Below are 23,720 nucleotides of genomic sequence, written 5' to 3' on the forward strand. Positions count from 1 at the left end.
TGTTCTATTCATTTTATTTTACGTAAAGAAATTTGAGTAAATTAAATAAAATCCGCATTATTAGCATATTCAAGTGCGAATTCAAGTCATTAACAACAATTATGTGCTTAATTTTATTCTCCATTGAATAAAATTAAAACTCATATCTTCTTTTCTCATTAATTTTATTTTAAATCGTTGAGGTTATTGTCCTTATATAAGAGTAATTTGAAGGGCGGGATAGAGAAACAATTTTAAAAATGGGTTAAAAAATAATTTCATGAAGAGTTCCGTTAATATAGAATTAAGCTATTTATATTTAAAAAATAGACAAAAACTAAACCTAATAAATTTTTAAATATTTAAAAGACTAAAATCGATAAATATATATATTATTAAAAAACTAAAACCGATAAATATTATTAAAAAACTAACACCACAATAGCTTCTCAAATTTCTTTGTTCATTTCAACCCCTTCTTAAATATTAAGATCAAACTCACCATCCACTACCCCTACCTCCACCATGAATTGTTTTTCGAGTCTTAATTCATGTGACAATTTCTTCTTCTTCTTTTTTTATAAGAGAGAGTGTAATGCATATATCACTACTAATGACGGACGCAAAATTTTTATGAAGGGCTAGGTGTCAATGATCGTAATAAGAAAATAAAAAAATGATTAGGAGATCAGCAGGGCATAAACACACAAACTTAAAGAATTTTTGGAATCCCTTAACCACTAAACTAAACATTTCACTTTTGTTATATATATATTAAAAAAACTAAATTTTGACCTCGATATTCAATATAATTTTCTCACAAAAGGGTGTCGCGTGACGCTCCTTGATCAAGGGTGGCTCCACCCCTGATCACCACATAATTTTTGAGGTGTGTTTTTAAATTTGTAAGCTATAATTTAAATTTGTAATTTCTCACACTTTTAATGATTTAGCTTGTTAGGTAATACTTCTCTTTTAATTTTGATCCTTTTCCATGGTAACATTTTTTATCCATGTGGCTATTAATTTTTATTATTATAGGGAAAAAACTTGATTTACTCTTCAACTTTGCGATTTAAGGTATCAGCCCTCAAGAAAAAGAGGCTTATATATATTCATTTCAAATTAATTGATTTGTTGAGATATTTTTTAAATTAACTTAATTGTTTGATTTTTTAGACTACTTTTTGAACGTTCTTTCAGTTTTACCCTTCACGGCTTCACTAGTTAGTATTGGAATTAGTTATTAACTAATGTTTAATTATTTTAAGGGTAAAAATAAAAAATTGTACCTGATTTATGCCTTAATCTTCTTTTTTTGAAGCATTACAATTAATTTGAAATGGAAGGAGTATTACACAAATGACTTAAATTTAAATTATTTTATTTTTTATTTTATTAAAAGATTATTTTTTGATTTATTATTTTGATGGTTAAATTTATTTCTTCACTCATTTTTTGTAAAATTTATCATAAACTACTACATCAAAAATGATCTTTAGCGTCAATTAATTATCGACAACAGCTCATTTGCCGCTAAATATGTATTTTTAGTGGCAATTTGTGCTCTTTGTATATGTCCCTAAAGCCTTTAACAACATTGCATCTGATGACACTTAACTAATGCCGGTAAAAAGTTTAGCACTCTTTATTAAGGTGCTTATATATTGCCACTAAAAGTTGTTCTAGTTGTAGTGAATGTCCCAATTATTATTTTTTTATTTTTATATAGATACAAAAAATAAATTACTTTCTTCAAACAAAATTGTCGATGTTTGAAACAATTTTGTCTTCTCCATACTACTATATCTCTATAGACAACGAGGAACTACTAAACTCAATCACTTATTACTATTACTTTTGAGTTATTTGTCGTGTTAAATTTAGTTTTAAATTTTTTTTCTTTTCGTTTACACTTTTTATTTTATTCTTATACTTTTATGCTAGAAATGAAAGAAAAAAATTTAAATAATGATATCTATAAGAGAGATATCAAAAATTTAAAATTAGTTGTTGAATCAAATAAGTAAAAGAATCATGTTTAAAGAAAAATCAACTATACCCTAAACTTTGCTAGAAGGATCATATTCAAAATCAATAATTATGTTTTTATTAGATAAAAATGATATATGTGAGTCATTTTCATAAGAGTAAAAATAGTATAAGCAACTTTCATAAATAATCAACTTTAAATCATAAAATTGAAGGATATATCAAACAATTTTTCTATTACTCCTTCTGTTCATATTTACTTATCCAATATACTTTAACTAGTTATCCTACTTTACTTATTCGATAATTATCAATTTATATTTATTTTATTGTTGCTATTAAATACTATTTGTATTTTAATATTAAAAATATTTATGGAGTATTCCTTAGAAAATATATCAAAATAAAAATAAAATAAAATAAAATAAATAGAAATAAACGTGGGGTATTATAAATATCTACCAAGATGACATTTATGAAACTACTAATCGGTAGGTGGGAGGTGGGGCTTAAATTTCCATATAAGGAATTCATCACCATTTATATCATTTATATGATTGCATGTAATAGGTATCGGTTCGAATTTAATATATGTTATTTTATTTGTTTTAACTTATATAATATAAATGAAATAATTTTTATATAATATAGATAAAATTTGGAGAGTTAATTAATTTTTATATATGTATTTTTTAAAAATATTTCAAGTTATTTATTAATTAATGTGCTTCATTAATAGTATTTTTATGTGATTTTCAAATACTTTATGTCATTTTTATTTATTTTAATTTTTATTGCACTAATAGCATTTTGAGAATCAATTAAAAAAATTATATACTTATTAAAAAATTATCTTAAGTTGCTAATTCTTATTATTTATATTATTTTTATGTAATAATAATAATAATAATATATATATATATATATATATATATATATATATATATATATATATATATATATATATATATATATATATATATATATATATATATATATATATATATATATATTTTGTTAATTATTGTGATTTGTTGTAACTTTAATGTACTATCCTCCGTTTCTTTTTAATTATCTTCTTAACATGAAATTGTCTCTAAATAATTATCACTTTGTAAATTGAAAATTGAAGTTTATAATTTTTTTTAACTATACCCTTTAGCATTAAAGAATTTTTAGCACTGGTTATCTTCCAAATATAAGAAGTAGAAATAAATTATTTCTTCCATCCGGTATTATTTGTCATAATTTTTATTTTTAGAGTCAAACTATAAAAACTTTGACTAAATGCATTTTTTCATCATATTAATATGCAAAAAATTGTAATTGATAGTATTTTTCATATAGTTTTAGAATATCTAATTTTTTTTGTTTAAAATATCGAATTAATATGATCTAATTTTATGTTTAAAAATTAATCAAATTGACTTTTGATAAATAAGCACAACATGACAAGCATTTCTGGACGAAGAAAGTAATAAATACACCTCGTAAGTTGTATTTGTTATATATTTATAAATGTATTAATGGACGCAAAAAACAAGAGTAGAAACTATGGCTAACAAATTAATAAGAGGGAGTTGAGGTGAAGCAAGATCCGTTTTCATCGTCGTGCCTGCTTTTTCGTGTTCCAATTTTTTTAAAAAAATTTCCATACAAAGAATTTTTTTTTCTTTTTTAGAAAAATTAAGTAATTATGATGTGATTTCTCTGAAATTATGGAACCTATTTAGTGGTGTTTTAAATTTTTTAATTCATATTTTTTACTTATAATTTTTTTATTTTGATTGTCGCTAATATTTGTGTGAATTTTTGCAACTTCTTAGAAGAAGAAAAAACACGTTCGATGAAGAACAATACTTCAGTTATGGATATCTCAATGAATTTCCTCATATTAGGTTTACGATATAAAAAAATGTATTTATAATCACACAAATGTATATGATATATTGTAGAATAAAAATTTGAACACGCTTTATAATTTATCAATATTATTGATAATATTTATCAAGAATTCATTTTTATATTTGATGAAATAATTTTCTTTCTACATAAATATATATCTCATTATAAATAAAAATTTAAACTACTCTAAAAAAAAATTTATGAATCCATAACGAAATAGGTTGGCGTCAGGGGTGGAGCTACTTTATATGAATGGGGTTCTGAATTTCCTCCGACGAAAAATTATATTATTTATACATAGTTAATATAAGTTTATATGTATATATAATAAATGTCGAATCCTTTTCAACTATCTATTCTACAGATTTTGAACCCCCTTATTGAAAATACTGGCTCCGTTTCATGTTCGCTTTAGTGGACCTTATCTCTTTGTCATTAAAATAATGATAACTCAACTCTATAAATAGCTTAGAATGATGTAACTCTTCTATATTTTCTCTACTAGTAAGCAATTCTCTTGAAAGAGCATGGGTCTAAAGTCCAAATTGAGTGCCCAAATAGAAGTGAAGGCTAAGAATGATGTGTTTCATGATGCCTTTAGGCACAAACCACATCATATCTCCACCATGACTCCTGTTCACGTACAGGGTTGTGACTGTCTTGAAGGGGACTTTGGAACCGTTGGCTCTAAAATTTGTTGGAAGTATACCCATGGTAAGCCCTAAGCTCTATTTAGTCAAAATTATTAAAAATTTACTGATAAGTTTAAGATATTTCGTTGATATATTAAGCGTATACTAAATGTATCATACGTAACGAAATTTTGTATAATCCAGATGGGAAAGAGAAGTTTTCGAAGCAGATAATTGAATCTATAAATGAAGAGAAAAAGATAATAACATTCAAGGAATTTGAAGGAGATATAGTGAATGAATATGATAATTGGAAGGTAAGTCTCCATGTTGATGAAGAAGGTGAAAAAGATTTAGTGAGTTGGACTATGGAATATGAAAGGCCAAATGAGAATGTCCCTGAGCTAACTAGTTTGCTTCAATTTTTCATTGATATGACCAAATCTATTGATGATCACCATGTATGTAACAAGCCAATTGACAATATTATAAATTAGAAGGACATGACTTTGTACTTTTAATTAAATAAACACTTGACATTATATTATATTATTATATAATATATAATATGAGAGAATGTCAAGAAATTTGTGTTTTTCTTTACTTTTCTAAGTTATAATAATAACAAAGATATTTAAGTTTTTTTTCTATATGCTCACTCTACTTGTAGAGATTTCAATTTTTTTTTTGTTTATTTGATGATATAATTGTATTCGTTAATATACTTAAAACAATTGATTTGCATAATAATTAAATATAACAGTAATTGATATAGCTGTATTTATTGATACAAATCAGTTGTATTTCCTATACAATTATCGATTAGATATATAAATCAAGTGTATCTCTCCTAGAACGCGCTCGTATCTCTCCTCTCTCTCCAATCTTGCTCAATTCTCTCTTTTTTGTAATATGTAGCTATGAATCTTAATTAAACAAACTATAATTAATAAACTTGAATATATTTTTAATCTTAATTATTGTTTTTTAAAATTTCTACATAATAAATTGGTCGGTCAATAACTGGCCTAAACTCAAACTGGGCCAATTTTGCTTTCATGGACTAGGTTTGTCCTCTACTTAAAACATTGTTTTTGAGATACATTTCTACCGCCCTTTTGTACTGGTCGGAGTGTTTCATCATTAATTAGAGGTTTTAGGTTTGAGCCTCGGATATGGAGAAAATTCTATTGGGACACCAGCCCCGAATGAGTTCTGCAGAGCGCGATTCGAATTTAGTCAGAACTCTAATGTAGGCTTCGAACATCGAATAAAAAAAAAAACTCAAGACATAAAGTAACATGTAAAATATAGTTCTAAGACAAAAAGAAAAATTATAGTTGTAATTGATTGCTGGGGTATTATACAACGAATACAATAAATTACAGTTGAAATAAAATGAACAAAAATGTATAAACAAATCTTTAGGTTGAGTCAGGAAAATCTCGCTCTCTTTACGGAGATCTTCAAGTCCACTGCGGCATAATCTACACCGATCCAACAGTAATATTCTTGACTTGTCTCCAGGATACAATAACCTAACAACATGTACAACTCAAGTAACTCCGGATTAGTTGAAGAGTCTAAAACTCCACAGAAACAACATCATCCTTCAACATATAATACTCTATTATGTACATAATGAATATGGTTGAAGACTTAGAATATTATTCTCTGTCTCAACTCTCTCTTTCACTACTACACTAATTTCAATATAAACATAATAAAATACTCCTCATTTTTCACTCTATATTTACTTCTCTTGTTTTTTCTTCTCTCCAACACAAAGGAATACCACGTTATTTATAGTTGATGAATTCTTTCTTGCGATGAATAGGAAGATAGTGGATAGTAAATTTGTCAAATGGATAATTCAAATGTTACATAAATTACAAGAAATAAATATAGAATAATAGATGAAATAAAGAGTTCGTGGTTACATAAGTTACTAAAAATTAATGACTATTTTCTTTCACATGAGAGTAAAGAGCACATTTATCAATAGACATAACATGATATATAATATATTTTTATTAATACTAAACTATGACACCTAACATTGATTATTTGGGAGGACTCCATAATTTCTTGAATATTTAAAATAGAGTTAATTAGGGGTATGCATTCGATATTTCGGTTCGATTTCATTTTTTTTTTTTGGTTTTTTTGATTTCCGGTTCTTGTAAATTGTGTACCGAATACCGAATCGAAATATTTCGATTCAGTTTGATTTTTTTATTTCGGTTTTTAATGGGCCTGCTTAGTGGGCTTTTTAAAATTTTAAACTTTACAATTTTTTTATTTGATTTTTGCTGGACGCCGATCGCCGGTTGAAGACTTGAAGTTGCTGCAAGCGGCTGCTGCCTGAAAGAGGAAGAGGAAGAGCTACTGCCTGTAAGAGGAAGAAGAGGCTACAAGATGAATATTAAAAATTAAATTAGGAATAGGGACATTTCATAGGGTTTCACATTCTTTTTTCTTTTTTTTTAAAAAAAAATTATTTAACATTAATGATTATTAATTAATATAATATAAATTATAATATAATATTTCAATTTAAACCGAAATACCGAAAACCAAAATAATACGTACCGAATATACCAAGTTAATTTGATAGTCAAGTAATTAATTAAGTATTGTCATTACCCTCCTCTAATGAATTGTTTAATCTAAGCACACATTTAACCTATGTTCAACTTTGTTTTTTCCTAGGCATCATCAATGTGGAAATTAGCCACTTAAAATGTCTTTGAACGTGCGTTCGTTCTATGAGTAAAAGTTAGAATTTATGTTTAAAGGATAACGTGTTTAAGTTCTAATTATTGGTCAATTGAGTAGGTTTATTATCTTGATATGTCGTGAATATTCATTTTATGAGCAAATTTTAGAATTTTTTACGTCGATATCAGTTAAGTGGAGCCAAAAAATTTAGAAACATCTCTTATAAAAGTCATTTTTAATTAATTTGCTTTGCTCTATATTTTTCTTTCATCATGTAACTATGCATCAAAGCTATTAGAAACATTAACACAAGTATACCAGTCCACATAGAATATATTTTAAAAAATCAATTAACGATTCTGTGTATATTTAATACGTATGTAATTTATCTATATTATATAAATAACGTATATATGGTATATAACAATATAAAATAAATGTATATATATCAATATACATTGTTATAGTAATAATTATATATTTTTATATAATGTATATGGTAATTGGTATTATATACTTCAGTCTCTTCTCTTCTTCTTCTTTGTAGTTCCATTTTTTGGTAATAACTTTTTTCATTTAACAAAAGAATAACTCATATCTAATGCGTAAGAAATCAAAAGAGAAAAAAAAAAGGGTTATATTTCATATATTTTTATCCTATTTGAATTTTCCAAAGGAAAAATTGATCCCTTGTTTTGGGCCTCGAAATATAACGATGAGGAATTTTTTTAGCCAAAAATGTAATAGATGGTAAAGTTTATCTATTTTGAATAATTAAAGGGTTTTGTTTATTTTTTTTTTCTAATTAAAATAAATTTATTCATGCATAATCGTAAATTTTCGTAAAAGTATAGTTACCTAATTGACATTGCAAAAATATAGCCCAAAATTTACATTACAAATCTTTAGCCCATGACACAATTTGGTATAAGATAATATACATCCAATATACAATAATATACAAATTGTTAGCCTATAACACAATTTTGTACACAATAAATACAACCGACATACAACAATATGCAAACCTTTCAAAAAAAAATTGTTTTACAGAATTGTTTAAAAACTTAGTATACAATTTTATACACCAATTTTATATACCAACATATAATATTATACAAAATTATAGGAGCTATTTATACAAACATATACAGTTTTATACACTATTATACAAAATGAATTTTCATCAATCCTTGCCAGTTTCTACCTTTAAATGGCCATATGAAATCTTCTGGAACTTTGTAGTGAGATAGATGTAGTGATGGTGACCTCTCATTCTCAAATAGGTGAGATATCATGAATGATTGATTTGTGAAACTTTTGAAAATGACTAACACTTTCCTCATGAGATTTCGCTATAGTAATTGTGCTTGTAATTTGGATTTTCTTTTAGAGTTGAATGAAATTTTGAGATAATTTTTGTTGCATTTGACTTGTCTCATCAAAATCTACCATTTGACTTCGAATTTGATTTTTGCAAGTTAAGATTTCTTCTGCTCCACGAACAGAGGACTGTGTTAGTTGTAAGAGATGTGAATTTGCCTGTCCAACATATTTCCTGAGTGTTCGAGTTGGTTGTGACCCTATGATAGTCTTCTCGGACCCTTAAATTTCTCATTTTGATCAATGAACATGAATCAATTGCTTATTTTTTCTATGTTGGACAAATGTATATTTTTTTAAAGCTAATAACTTTCAAAGGTTATTTCAAATCATTTACACATTGAATTTGTGAAATGACAAATATTAAGAATCATCTATTTTTAATAAAAACGACATATAAATAAAAATGAACGATGTTTTATATTATACATATATTATGTATAAAAATCGTTGGTTTAGTCTACCTATCTTCCAAAAGAATCGAACCAAATCACCTTTTTAACAATCAAACCAAATGAAAGCTTTTGTCGATTTGATTCGATTTTTTTTTTTATAAATATTGAAGTAGAAAAATAAAAAAGGGATACATATGTCTTTATATAGAAGTGATAAGGGTATAAATGGAAATAAAAAAGTTTTCACATTTATATAGTAGGATATAAAGTTATCGGCACCCAAAACAAACCCTCCTTGTCTTTCATTCTTTTTTCCATCTTCTCTGCGGCTAGGGTTTTAGCTCAGTCTTCTCTTCACAAGGTTAGCATCTTTACGCCTCACCACCCACCCACCCCCCTAATCTCCCTAATGGGTGTCTAATTTTATGCTTTTCTTGGTTTTTTTCTTTCCCACTGTGTTTGTACATGACTATGATGAATTCTGTGTGTTACTGTATACTTTTGGTTTGGATAGTGTTAATGAATGTTAAGTTTGTGTTTGAATTGTTAAGGGGGTTTGGATGAAATGATGGTATTGATTGGATTTGAGTTTTTGTTTTTCTGGATCTTAATCTGGTGAAAAGAGGAAAAAGGTGCTAGCTTTTTCACTGTGTACGAGATGTCTGTATGGTACAATGGGGGTTTTATTTTTTTTTGAAGGATGAAGCTTCTGATTTCAATGTGGATTTTGTAGTAGTTTTGAATGGAATTTATATATTTCGGAACTTCATAAAAGGGTATTAGAGGCCAATTTATTAATGTCCCTTTTTTTTTTACTTCATTTTGTAAGTTGAGCATTTAAGTGGTTCTGTTTTGTCTTAGTTTAGTCTACAGAGAGGCTTGGTTCTTTTGTTAGTTTTTTTTTTTTGCATGTGTATATCAATGACCAATCAATAGTTCAGAAAACTGGTTTACTCCAAAAAATAGAGGTGTTGTTTTTAGTTTTGTGTTTGTTAAGTTGGTACCTGCAGTTAGCTGTATCATTCTTGTGTGCTTGTGTTTAAAGCTTTTATATATAGAGGGATTTTTGTTTAGCTTGTGAATTTTGTAGATGTGGTTTACTGTAGTTTATGGTCATGGAGGTTGTTAAGAAGTTTGGTGAATGTAGTATGGTTGCAATAATGATGCCAGTTTCTTGTTACTTGTCTATGGAGAAATATTGACTTTTGGTGTTTTTTCTATGGCAGATGAATGTAGAAAAGTTGCAAAAGATGGCCGGTTCGGTCAGAACCGGTGGAAAGGGTACCATGAGAAGGTCTGTTTAGTTTCTGTGAATGTTACCACATGGAAGTAGTTTGTGTTAATGTATTGAGAAAGAATGTGGGTGTTTGTTGCTAACTTAAAAGATTACAATTACTTGAAAGAGCCAGTTTGGCCTTAAAAATACTCCTTTTTCTCTAAAGAATTGCCAACTTCATTTCTAAATTAGTTTTTGGTTACAAAATTTCCAGTCCCAACTAGGAGTTCTATTCCAAGTTTGAAAAAGGTCGCCAAATCTTTTTTACAACTCCCTTCATAAATTCCAAGTAAATTGCTTTATTCTCTCCTGTGCAAAAAGTATAACCAAACAAAACTCCATGTCAACCCAATTTCGTTAAGTACAAATAAAATGAAAAATATTTGGACTCTATGACCAAACACCTTAAGTTTGTAATGACTAACTTGTGGTTGTCCAAGCGTCAAAACTTGAGTGAGGAATGTAGAGAAGGTACACGAGAAGTGTATTGATAAGGGGTATCTTATTTTTCTTATTCATGTTTGCTGAATGAGTGCGCTGCTTATGCAGAAAGAAGAAGGCCGTACACAAGACAACTACAACCGACGACAAAAGACTACAGAGCACCTTGAAAAGAATAGGTGTCAATGGCATTCCTGCCATTGAAGAAGTCAACATTTTCAAGGAGGATGTTGTTATCCAATTCGTTAACCCCAAAGGTATAAATATAATCTACATTTCACTTGGTTCTAGTCATCTCTTGTTTTATTACCATTCTTAATAACCTTTTTTTTTTTTGGATTCTGTTCAGTTCAAGCATCAATTGCTGCAAACACATGGGTTGTTAGTGGTACTCCCCAGACAAAGAGTATGTGTTTACACTTTCCTCCTGCCTTGCTTTAATTGGTAGCTGGTACTGTTTGAATGCAACCTCAACATAAACTTTATAACTATGTCTTTGAACAAATTTATACTTTAAGACTAGCATTCTTTCTGTTGGTTCTCCAACACATGACTCCTACGTTGTTAGTGGAGGAGTTGAGCTCCTACTATTTTAACTTGTTCTCATCATGTCTTGGCCACGTGCATAGGAATGTCTTAAGTTTAATATTTCTTTTGTCATGCAGAATTGCAGGATATTCTTCCTCAGATCATTCACCAGTTGGGTATGTGTCATTATCTAGTCCCAAAAGTCATGATAAAAGCTTGAATAATCAAACATGTGTTTTGACTGTTGAGAAATGCAATTTTCAGGCCCTGATAATTTGGAGAATTTGAAGAAGTTGGCCGAGCAGTTCCAGAAGCAGGCACCTGGTGCTGCCGATGCAGCTGCAGGTGCTGTTGCAGCACAGGAAGACGATGATGATGTACCAGAACTTGTGGCTGGTGAAACTTTTGAAGCTGCTGCCGAGGAGAACCACGCTTCTTAAAGTTTTTGTTGATTTCCCTTACTTTCCAATGTCCTGAAATCAGATTTTACCTTAGCTTTTGAGTGTTCTATTTCATGTCTATTGTGACCACATCTCAAAAGAATTCTTAAATGCTTTTAATAGTAAGCTATTTTCCCCTTCAAAGACTTATCTTCTATTTTAGCAATGCCTATTTTTCAATGTCATGGTATTTGTTATTCTATACAAGTTCGTCTATATAGTAAGTATACGTGATTACATAGTTCTACTTTCGACACACATGCGGAAACTTTCTGCTTTTGGCTGATGTCCTTACCTCTTATCTGAAAATTCTGAGATTGCTTTGTAGGTAACTCAACCAGTGATTAGTCCATTTATTTCGTTTTGTTTTTCACCTGGTGTCTGGTATTTGCTTTGGCCTCGATTGTTAAGAATGGTGGTTGGTTACCACATCCCTATCGCAGCCTATAGCTCGATAACATGTTGCAGTTGCCTATTTTCTCTGAATTTGGGTTTTGGTGTTGCAAGACATGCTGAGGAAATTCTGGGATTTTAGGTGCAAGTTTTATAACCAACCAATGTTTGTTTTTCAAAGAAATCTGTTGATCACAATAACTTACCTGTTTGTACTCTTTAGATAATGAAATTATCAAGAAAAAAGAAAGCTAAGTTTTTTTCCAGTAAATAGGGCAAGATTTGGAAGATAATGATAAAGTATGTTACATATAATCTGTTTGCTCAACGCTTAATTCACAGCAACGATTTTGACGATTGACAGTATTATCAATTAGTGTCCTTTAGCAGATGACATTCAAAATTATGAATACTGCAAGATATTCATGTAGACACATTTTGGGATTGTGCCAATTAACATAACTGAAACTGATCTATTGTACAATCTTTTACATTCTATTTAGTTGCAAGTCCTTAAAGAAAGATGGAAAACTATACATGTATAACATGAAAAGAAGAATTTTGCTTCTGTATATGCCTCGTTCAACCTCCTTGTTTGTCTTTGTTGATTTGTGAAAAATGGAGGAACACAACTTTAGGAAGAAAAAAAAAAGGTTGAAGTGATTAGTCACCTTTTCTCCTGCAACTGTGCAACAGGTACAAAGACAATCAATGATTCGTCTAAACTAGAAGTGTTCGCTCTTCTACATCTGTGATTTGGAAACCTTCGTAAAATGTCCTGGAGTCTTGCTATTTTGTCCTTGATTCTACATAGCTCCTGCATCTCAGCTTCAGCTTCTTGTATCTTTTCCCTCTCCTTGGAAATTAGTTTTCTCCTTTGCTTTTTTGCTCTGTCTCGCAGTAGTTTCAGGCTCACGTCATCACCAGATTCTACAAGTGTCTGCTTGTGGAAAGAAGAAACTTTAGAACACAGATATAACATACATACATCTTTCAATTAGACTTTCTAAGTGAATAATGACTAAGCGCCCGTTTGGATCACCTTACTCGAGGTGCTGTTTAACCAAAATAGTTTTTAAGCAGTTTTGTAGTGTTTGAGTAAACTAAAAAAGTGCTTATAAGCCAAAATAACAAAAATAAGCCAAAAGCCATTCATTAGTTAGAATTTCTGACTTGGCTTTTGACTTATAAGTCATACGTTAATCCAAACAAGCTCTAAGACCAAAATACATCCATCTTTCAACTAAAATGAGCACTGAATACGGGGGATTCTATCCATTTGAAGTTTCTCAAGGAAAAACTGAACTAACTCGGAAATTTGAACTTGAAATGTGAAATCGTAAGCAAATTAATCCAAAAATTCAGCCAGGTTTTAAATATACTGTGTTTGACATAGCATAGATTGAGATAAAACAAGAGAGCTTCCATGATTTCATTGATAAATTGGGTAACTGGAAGCATCGGCAGGTGCAAATCACGTGTCAGCTTTAGGATAATAGCAACAATAGCGACATTCCCTATCCCTGCAGGCTAAATTAAGATATTTCTTTATATTTTAAGAATCTGCAGCACATATCACTACAGACTTGGTATAAATCCTCTCACCGACAAATCTATATCTTCTAAGTTCTAACCGAGACGATGAGCTATTTCGCCCCTTCTTTTTTGTGTTTGTTACTTACCTTTTTCTTTTTCTGATAGCTAAAAACTAAAACCCACATAATAAGCATTTTCACATAGAGAAAGCAATCCCGAGTCAAAAAGTAGAGCGTCAAACACAATATTTTCTTTATATACATAAATGTAGAAGAGCAAATAGAACTGCACATAAATTCTCAGCTAATTAAACGTACCTCTACTCTATCTGTTGATGTTATTACTGCTTTTTTGTCATGCTTTTTCTTGGAAGGACGGATAACCAAGTTGGATGTTTCTTCATTAGGTGCCTGGGCTGCATTTTCTTCTGCATCACTTGACGAAATATGATCTGCTGGTTCACCCTTCACAGTCTCGGGTGTACATCCTACTGATGTTGTAGGACTAGTAGCTTGACACGGTTTTGTACCCTCAACCTGCTGATACCCATGAATATAAGAACTTAGAATTAAAATATCCAGCTCCAGGCCAAATGTTATACAGCCCCTGAAATTCAGGGGTTAGTGAAATTGCCACCACATAAAGAAAAAAGAGAGAAGTACAAAAAGAACGGATAATATGATAACGGCAAGCTAATGTAATCATCACCATAATCATGATAAGAGAAAATGGAAGGTAACAAGGTTCAGAGGAACTTAAGCGGTGAAGGACACCAATAATCTTAGCTCAATCCTTACCTTTCTAGCTTTAAGGGCCGTATACCGTGCATTCTTGAACCATTTGTTCACCTAAAATAGCATGTAACAGACAAATAAGCAAATGAAAACAATATATAAAGCAAACAGATTAACATAGCTTCCACCAACCTATGTGTCACAGGCATCTCAAGAGACTAGGTATTCGGTATGAAAGAAAATATTTTCCACAGAAAAAGTAAGTGGATTTCTTACTTATTTTCCGGTGTTTGGTAAGTAAGCAGAAAATATAATCCCGAAAGCATTTCATATTAGTCTAAGCAAACATTATGGGAGTGGGGTGGAGAGGGTAGGACTGGGTGATGGTGGGGATGGGAGATACAGGTGGGTGGAAGTGGGTTGTGTTGGAGAGTTATGAAACAATTAATGTGGAATTTCACTTATGAAACTTGTTTTTCCTACTTTTAATATTTAAAGTCATTTTTCTGATTTTTAAGGAACTTGTTTTCCTAGAGAAAATATTTCCCAAAATTTTTAATCAACCAAACATGGAAAATTGTGAAACATTTTCTTCCACAGCAAACACGCATTAAGGTTTAGGCTTCAGAACATCATTATTTATAACTAAAATAAAATAAATCATCATCCAGCCACCTCTCCCAATCCTCTTCTCCCTTACTTTCCCCTTTTATCTGAACAAAAACATGTAATTATCCTAAAAGCATACAATTCGTAACCAAAACATATAACAATATCAGTTGTTACTAGAGTAACACTTTAAACTTTGTGGACTATTGACCAATTATGGTGCCAATTTCTAACAGAGCTGACTATACACTGTGTTAGCTCAAATAATCACGGAAGACTGCAGTTACAGGATCTAAACTTTCTAGGTGTCTATTGGCATATCACAATTATCATTACCTTCTCATATTCAATACCCAGCTTCTTGGAGAGGTTCTCCCGCACTTCTCTAGATGGAAGCTCATTCTCAGCAAATACACGGCGAAGTTCCTGGTAAAGATCAGAAATATTAAGCAGTAAGAATACTGTAAAAGATGCTTTCTATTTGATGTAACAATGAATACTGCAAAGAAGCATATTACCTCAACTGCATCAGGAGGAATCCTGAATATTTCTCTCTTGGCTGGTCTACCAAAAGACTCTTTTTCCACTTCATTCACTTTTTTTTCTGGACAACTTCTTTCACTTTCAAAAAGGGTTATAAGGGTGCTAGCAGCATCTGATTCAGGCTCCTTCCGTCTACGCTTTCTTTTACCTGGACCCCAATCTTCGTCTTCACTATTTTGCTCGATCACGGGAGCATGCTTTCCAAACATTTCCTGTGCCACATAAGAGCATCATTGATTTCTAGATAGCAGTATCCGGTAGAAAACCAGAAAACTTGTGGATATTAACGTACTCACATCATTTAACTTAATATAGTCAACAGCTTTTCTCTGTCTGGGGCCAGATAGAACTTCGAAGTCAGTTGTCTCCTCATAATCTGACCCAGCAATGTGTTCAGACAAATAATCTTTTCCACCGCTGCCATCTTCTGGCTTTCCTGTTAAAGCTAACAATTCATCCTCAAGTGATCCTAACATGCTTCCACTGCTTGCTTCACTGGAAGAACCATTCTCAAAGCTATCAGTACTACTGTGACTATTAGCAACTTTTTCGGGATTATAGTCATCATCTTCGGAGTCATCAGATGGCCAGTCTTGTTCGGGGCATAACAAGGACTCCTCACCTTCGGGCAGAAGAGCCTCTTCCTTGAAAATATTCTGTATTAATCAAATAGATATGTCATCATTAATCAATAGATAATTCATGGATGGGTGAAACAATGATTTTATGGAGAGTACAACAGTAGATTACTCAACCTCCCAGTTACTATCCATAGCAAAGTGGGTGCCAATGTGAGCATTTGTTGCTTCTATTATTTCCATCTTACACTTGCAAAATTTGCAAAACCAGCCTTCATCATCTGGCGGTACTGCAAATTATCATTTCTTTTGGAATAAGTTTTCATAAATAAAATATGAGCCAGCAGTCATTTAGCTAAGCAAAAGTTATGAATTTCAGACGTAAAGTTCTGTCCTCCATAAACAGTGGAAGAAATAGAAGTATATCCAAACTTACTATTATCTGTTGATAGTGGAGGATCAAGACATTCTTGATGGAAGGCGCAGTTGCATGTACCATCACAAAGTATGATATCATTGTCAGGAAAAGCTTCTTGCAATTTGCATTTGGCACAGATAATCTGAAAATGGAACAAGAAACTTTGAACTCCACATCCGAGTTTGATTATCTGTCTATTGATGCAGACTTTTTCCTATCTCAGCTTTGATGCTGCTATAACTTTTAAGGGGGTAGGAAAATAAAGTGCAATAAAAATAAAAGAGAATCAGCCATCATGGTACTGCATGACATGCAATTGTTAACAACGTATAAGACAGAAAACACTTTGTGAAGGATGCTTACATGTTCATGATGGACAGATCCGTTTGGAGAAATAGCAGAATCATCGATCTGCCCAGCAGAGCTAAGCAAATCCAGACGGTGAACTATCTCCCTTATTCCAAGCTTGCAGTTTAATATCTGCTTCTTCGCTCTTTGTAGTTCTCTTTCTGGCCTAATTTTTTCTCGACTGCATGAAAAGACGAAAGATGTCACATGAGCCGCTGTTTGAAAGATAAAGTTACACTAGCATTTACATATTGGGGTTTGTCTAAATAGGCCAAAGCTTGTAAATGCTCCTTTCTTCTGTGCTGATTCTACTGTTAAGGGTTTAATTTTAGGGTAGCCAGGCAGTCCACAATATTTGGATTGCAGGACAGCAAATGAGGGGCGTCAAAATTGTAACCATACTTCTAAGCATAAATACATCTCTTGGACTGAAAATGAATTGTGCCTTCTCTTGTCATATAAAAAATCATTATGGAACTCAGATCCACATAAGTGAGAGTGTCTACTACTCTTCTTTTCATTACTTGAGTAATCAATCTAGTATTCCCTGTCTGTTCCAATTTTATATTTGATGCATCAAGTCTCTTATTTCTCAAACAACATGGATAAATTAACTCATAATTTTTTTCCTTTCAGATTTTTGCTTTTGCTTATTTCAAGATTACAAACTTATTGTATTTTTAAACATCAACATCACCCTCAGCAATTAAGAATAAAATAATTCATTATTAGCAATGTCATTAATTGATTATACAATGTTCAGGACTCATTTAGCCAGAACAACACCATTCCTAGGTGGAAACTCAAATAAAGAGAGGAGCTATAATTAGCAATAATCTGTAAATATATGGCTGATATGGCACTTGAGATTAACTCAAAAAGCTAACTCATGAGGGGAGAATTGCCCAAGTCCATATAAGCAAATCACAAATCCATTCCCCAACCAATGTGGGACTCTAGCCCAACAGCCCCCTTCACGCACAAACCCAACGGTAGCCCAAACAGGATGGACCTGGAATTGATACCATGCAAAGATATGATACCTGGGCCTAACACAACCCTAAAGCTAACTCATAAGGGGAGGATTGTCCAAGCCCATATAAGCAAACCACCAGTACATTCTCAACCAATGTGGGACCTAATCCACTCTAACATAATCAAATCTGACAAAGGTGATGGCTGCATACATGAAGGATAACTCTTAGTGAACTAGACCCTAACCTCTTTAGAATGGTGGAAGCAGTGGTGGAGCTACCCTTGTCAAGGCTGTAATTTACACCCTCTCATTGTAAATTACATTTGGCAGATAAGTAATTTTTTAAGTATATATACTATATGTTGAATACCTTTGGCTTCTTCTGTGTATTACTTATTTATATTTGACTCTCCTTCGTGAAAATCCCAACTCCACCACAAGGTGGAAGATTTTGAGGTGATGATTGCATATTGTATTTCGGAGACTGGATGGAATTTTTAGTTCAGAAGCAATCGGTCTGATTGGGAATTGGATGAGGTAGATGAATTTATTCAGAAAATGAACTCAGTAATTCTGGACAAAAACAAAGATTCCGTACAGTGGTTAGCCTGAAAAGATGGGGCCTATACTGTTAATCCTTTCGTAAGATGAGTTAATCCTGAAATGAACTCAGTAATCTATTGGTTAAGACTTACAGGTAGTTATATTCATAATTTGTATTACTGGAAAAAAAGTAAGTATTGCTTTAATTTGAGTGATATGCTGGACTTGTTAGCTTCTTTGAATTTATAATGTAAAAAAATAAATCCAGCTCTGCTTTATTTGCTGCAGTACCGTATTGGTACTGTGTTATCAATAAATTCTTACCTTATAAAAAAAGGCACAGATAAAGTGTAACTTCAGAATAAGTGACACAAGATAGTTTTTCCATATCATGAGTAGATCTCTAAATCAAAAGCTGTCTCCAAATACATAAATCTCTCAAAAGCTAGGAGAACTTAGTGAACAACCGAACAAAATGGAAGAAGAATTTATGAAGGACATACCAATTAGCTAGGATTAAGGTTTTAGCTGTTGTTGATACATTTACATAAGGTAAAGCGCTAACAGGGAGTATCTTCAGTTGGGTTGGAGATTTATATGTAGAGTGTAAAAATAAGTGTGAGATTATGAGAATCTCCACTGCATGAGAATACCTGGGTATGTTGTTGTTTTAATTTTGAGAATCTATGGTTCTACATGCCCCTAATTTTGAGATAGAAGCATACTTCTTGTTTTACTGAAGCAAGATTCTCTTTATAGTAATTCTCATTTGCTAATGGGCATCAATAATTCCAAGCATTAAAGAGACTAGGAAGGCTTGAGTTTATTGCATGTGTCACTTGTTGGTCATGAAACCCTACAAGTCAAGAACCCATAGTAATAATTTCTGAAAGCAAGTACTCCCAACTGATTTCCCAAAGTAAATACCATGACGATGTAAGAGACCATAAAATTACATGGAAGACAATAACCTTTATAGTCGTATCGAGTGGCTACCATAGTGTTTTTCTTCTTCTGTCACTTTAATTCTTTTTGGATAAGTAACATTATCTACTTCTTTTAAACAAAATCTGTTAACATTTTTCCTCATAGTTATTACAATAGCGTGCAACTCAAAGCTCAAACATGACAGTCTTTCACACTATTTGAGCTAACTTTATATCAGAAATCAAAGGTTGCTCCAACTTCCTTTTCCAGTTTTATATCAAAATAGTACATGATTTCAACTCTAAATAATTAAAGCCCTACATACGTCGAACCATGGCATTCCATTGAAGCAGAGCAAACACCATGAGTTATATGAACATGTGAAGACCCTCGTTAACAATGAACTCAAAATTTCTGCTAGATCTCTTTCTAAAAGCAATAATGATATTTGCATAATAACTTTATACCCTTCAGAATAGCAGTTCGGCAACTGGTTGAAGCAACCTAAGTTGCTCGGACTCAGTGCGGGTGTCCGACACGGGTGCAGATCTAGAGGTCGGACCCTCTATGATCTAAATTTTAAGATTTGGGGATACGGATCCATGTATGGATACGGGTGCCGGGATTCAGCTAAAAAAATTTAAATATCTAAAAATAGAGTTATAAAACCTAAAATTATGAGATGTGATGTGGAAAACTTAAGGAGAAAATTCTGATAGAGAGGAGAATCCTGGAAGGAGATAAAAGAAAACGGAGTGAGTAGAAATTTATACATTCAAGGTACTCCATTTTCTTTAATTCCACCTTAGTTCTTGTTTTGATTACAAAAAATCATTGAATCTATCCAGAATTTCTCCCTCGAATTGTCAAAGTACTCAAAACCCCTTGACTGGATTGGGTACGGATTCCACACCCACATCATGTCGACACGGGCGTGCACCGAGAGCGAAGTAAAGGAATGTTGCATGTCTTTAGTGCCAAAATTTCAAATTCCTCAATTTCCCATTCTTTTAGAGTAGAAGCAAGTTTCAGAAATAACCTAGAAAGACTTATCAGATCAGAGCATTCAACTAAAAGCTTAGAGCGAGAGGTTGAAACTGTTTAGTTAATGGTTAACAAGGAAACAACTCCCCCAGGTAGGGGGTAAGGTCTCCATACACCCTACCCTCCCCAAATCCCACCTAGTGGAATTACATTGGGTATGATGTTGTTGTTGCTGTTGGTTAACAAGGAAACAACTCCCTCTTTTAGTTAATAGTTAACAAGGAAACGATTTCCTCTTTTAGTTAATAGTTAACAAGGAAACAACTCCCTCTTATAGTTAATAGTTAACAAGGAAACAACTCCCTCTTTTAGTTAATAGTTAACAAGGAAACAACTCCTTTTAGTAAATAGTTAAAAAGGAAACAACTCCGTCTTTTAAGTTAATAGTTAACAAGGAAACAGCTCCATCAAACATGCATATTCGTCACACTTACAACCATGTGGACACAAACATTTTACTTGGGACAATCTGTTTCTTTAGTTTCCTACCATTTGAGGACCAAACAGTTACAATACTCAGTATCGAGTCTCTAGGAAAGAAAAATACATTTATGTAGATAAGAGGGATAAGGTACACACCTCTGACCTTTCCAGCCTTCTGCAGAATAAGCATCAATAAGGTTCTGCTCTAGCTTCATCTTGATCAAGAGGTATCTCGTCCTCCTTTGTAAGCGTGAAACATCATCTGGATCTGCGTTATGTTTTCTTCTCCTCCTTTTTCTTCTTCTCTTTAACTTTTCAGACCCAGTATCCAGGTTATCATGTTTTAAGTTGTCCTTTGAGTTGCATGCTTGAAGCTTCTCTGCTTCGCAGCTCAATACAGACTGCTTCTTTGATGATTTAGCTTGTTTCAGAATTTCATTCTTAAGTATGTTTTCCCCAGAACAGCACTTCACCTTATTATCACCAGTAACTCTTCTCTTTGACGAAGATGCATGAGTAGACCTTCCATGAGATTTTGATTTCAGCCTAGATCTCTTTTTTTCTAATCTTCTCAACACATTTTTTACTTGTGATGAGCTCGCAACTGCTTTATGCATATCTTTATCTGTTTTTCCAGGCATCGTAGCTTCAATTGTGTTACATTAGAAGTCCTGCAAAGACAAGACAATCAATGATCAAATAACCTCTAAGACAACACGAAAACAGCAGATGAGGAGAGGTCTTTTTCTTTTTATAAATGAGAAAAATGTCAAATCTTTGTCAAGCCAAAAATACAAAAGTTGCACTTCTTGTTTCAATGTTACTTGTAGACTGTAGTACATACATACCACAACAGATATTCACTGAAAAGAGGAAGAAGAAAAACTGCCAAGTAATTCTTAGTTCACTAGGAAGCAGAAGTGCAATATATGTGAATCTCTTCTGCTACAGACAAGAAATTTCATAATTGTCAACTTTACTCGACTGAAGCAACTGTAATGAAGCAGAACATTTGAGCAAATAACAAGATATATGAAAACCTAGCTAATGAAGAAAGACAAATTATGCTCAACTCAATAAGAAAGAAAAGAAGCAACTTTTTTGAAATAAAAGATACTTGCTACAACAACTTACCCCCCATCCACAAAGTGGGGTCTAGAGCCAGTAAAGTGTACACAGATCTTAGAGAGGTTGTTTCCTATAGACCCACGACTCAAGGAATAAAAGATACTTACTATTACAGCAAAACTAGTTTACCCTTGGATCAGTATGGATTTTGAGATGGCAGAGAATTGTGCTGAAACTTATGAGACAATTTAACATGTCACTGGAAAAAGATAGTTCCAATAGATATTTGGGGGAAAAAAGTTGAAAATGGGTATTGGCTTTCATCAAATACAATCATCAATCTAATGTAGCTAACTCCTAAACAAGATCTAATCATTCACTCAACTCTTCCCCAATCTTCAACTCATTACAAACTGGGATGTCAATCCCAAATTAAAGCTCAATGCATTCAAGAACCACAAAAAACATTCACAGTACTAATCCATTTATCACACTCATTCTGATAACAAAAGATTGAATTTCCAAATACCCAAAAACAAAAAAGACTTAAAACAAACACAAACATAGATGATATACACATAAACAAAAATACTTCAAATTTCAATCTTTAATCAACCAGTTGATAACCCCAATTAGGCACATTCAAGAAAACACTTACATTATTGATCCAAGTAGCACTTTAGTCCAAGATTGAAATTTGACAAACACCCAGAAAAGACTTATCCATGAATTCTCAGAAAAACCAAAAAAGATTCAAACTTTAACACAATTAATCAAATGGGTATTCCTTAAAAAGGGAAAAAAACCAAAAGGGGCTAACCTTAAAGTGAAGGAGAAACAGAAAGATCGCCCAAGTATCTCATTGGTATTTTTGAATGCAGAAATTTCACTTTCCTTGTTCTTGGAAAATTTATAGATTAAGGAAGTACTTAATAGTTAAATTCTTAAAATTTTTCAATCATAAATGAATCATGGGAATAAAATTACTTCATTTATTGTTTGTACAAAAATATTAGTAAAAGTATTCATAACTTGCAGTTTCTGTTTGTTTCTTTTCTTTAAATTGCTTCTAAATATTGACCATCTTCCTTGTTTTTGTTTTTGTTTTTTTTTTCCACCAAATTTATATTACAAAATATCTAATTAAATCAAGTTCATAGTCACAGTTAATTGGAGTTCTTTTAAAAAAAATATTGTAATTCACTATTCGTTAAATATTTTGAAGTCTGATTAAATTTAATTTTTTATCGATAAGTGTCACATTGAGAAGGGAATAAACTGCTCTCTGTTACAAATATGACTCGGTTGAAGATAAATATGTAGTTATCACTCGACCACAACCATTATTGATAGTTCATTGAATTTTATAATATGAACGGATATAATAGTCGTGCAAGCACAAATCAAATATATGTTATTTTATTTACCTCAATTTTTATGACACAAATGTAATTAGGAGTATCAACACAATTTATATATGATTCTTAAATATTTTAAGTTGTTAATTATTATGATTTACAGTAATTTTTAGATATATGTTATTTCCTTTGTCTCAATATATGTGACATAATCTAAAGTTGTTGAGAATGAACCAAATTTTTAATATGTTTATTAAAAAGAAATTAAATCGTTAATTGTTGTAATTTATAGTACTTTGAATGTAATTTTCAAATAATATATGTTACTTCATTTGTTTTTAAATCAAGTCAACTTTATTATTTTTAGAGAAAATATATCAAATTCCCCGTGGACTTGGTACGAAAACTCCCTTTAGTACTTATACTATACGGGTGTTTATATACCCCCTTAACATGTTTGATGTGAATTATTTTTAACCTTCCAATATCTCCATTTTTTAATTTAGGTACAATACCCATAATATCCATAT

The 23,720-nt window shown here is 31.5% G+C and overlaps 2 protein-coding genes and 1 long non-coding RNA gene across 6 annotated transcripts; 2 read left to right on the forward strand and 1 right to left on the reverse strand.

Annotated features, from left to right (window-relative positions):
- Window positions 1-4,354: 4,354 nt before the first annotated feature.
- On the forward strand, window positions 4,355-5,158 carry LOC101258971 (uncharacterized). Its single transcript, XR_011210547.1, has 2 exons — window positions 4,355-4,590; window positions 4,713-5,158. It is a non-coding gene; the product is annotated as an uncharacterized lncRNA (long non-coding RNA).
- A 4,142-nt stretch (window positions 5,159-9,300) lies between these two features.
- Window positions 9,301-11,858, forward strand: BTF3 (BTF3-like transcription factor). Its single transcript, NM_001247300.2, is given in 6 exon segments — window positions 9,301-9,368; window positions 10,234-10,301; window positions 10,833-10,981; window positions 11,074-11,130; window positions 11,390-11,428; window positions 11,517-11,858. Coding segments are annotated over 5 exon segments (489 nt in total). The 5' UTR covers window positions 9,301-9,368; the 3' UTR covers window positions 11,693-11,858.
- Window positions 11,859-12,519: 661 nt separating this feature from the next.
- LOC101259264 (pathogenesis-related homeodomain protein) lies at window positions 12,520-22,947 on the reverse strand. 4 transcript variants are annotated; one of them, XM_019214880.3, is made up of 12 exons: window positions 22,653-22,866; window positions 22,491-22,564; window positions 20,921-21,435; window positions 16,867-17,032; window positions 16,522-16,645; window positions 16,263-16,375; window positions 15,804-16,163; window positions 15,483-15,719; window positions 15,301-15,390; window positions 14,419-14,469; window positions 13,939-14,160; window positions 12,520-13,025 (listed from the first exon to the last, which is right to left on the reverse strand). In XM_019214880.3, the coding sequence occupies exons 3-12, from the start codon at window positions 21,403-21,405 to the stop codon at window positions 12,753-12,755; spliced, it is 2,121 nt and encodes a 706-aa protein (XP_019070425.2). In that variant the 5' UTR covers window positions 21,406-21,435; window positions 22,491-22,564; window positions 22,653-22,866; the 3' UTR covers window positions 12,520-12,752. The 4 variants fall into 4 exon arrangements, with proteins under 4 accessions (XP_019070425.2, XP_004242815.2, XP_010323342.2 ...); XM_004242767.5 differs by lacking the exon at window positions 22,491-22,564 and having other exon boundaries at window positions 13,939-14,157; window positions 22,653-22,947; XM_010325040.4 differs by lacking the exon at window positions 22,491-22,564 and having other exon boundaries at window positions 22,653-22,947.
- Between the last annotated feature and the right edge of the window lie 773 nt (window positions 22,948-23,720).

The sequence above is a fragment of the Solanum lycopersicum genome, chromosome 7 (assembly GCF_036512215.1).
Source record: "Solanum lycopersicum chromosome 7, SLM_r2.1".
NCBI lineage: Eukaryota > Viridiplantae > Streptophyta > Magnoliopsida > Solanales > Solanaceae > Solanum > Solanum lycopersicum.

Bases quoted from the DNA above. Each gene is read 5' to 3' on its own strand.
- LOC101259264 (XM_010325040.4), bottom strand. From the start codon at position 21,405: ATGCCTGGAAAAACAGATAAAGATATGCATAAAGCAGTTGCGAGCTCA. The intron at 14,470-15,300 runs GTAATGATAATT...ATGCTATTTTAG, and splicing joins TGGGTATTGAATATGAGAAG to GTGAACAAATGGTTCAAGAA. The intron at 13,026-13,938 runs GTACGTTTAATT...TTCCACAAGCAG, and splicing joins CATCAACAGATAGAGTAGAG to ACACTTGTAGAATCTGGTGA.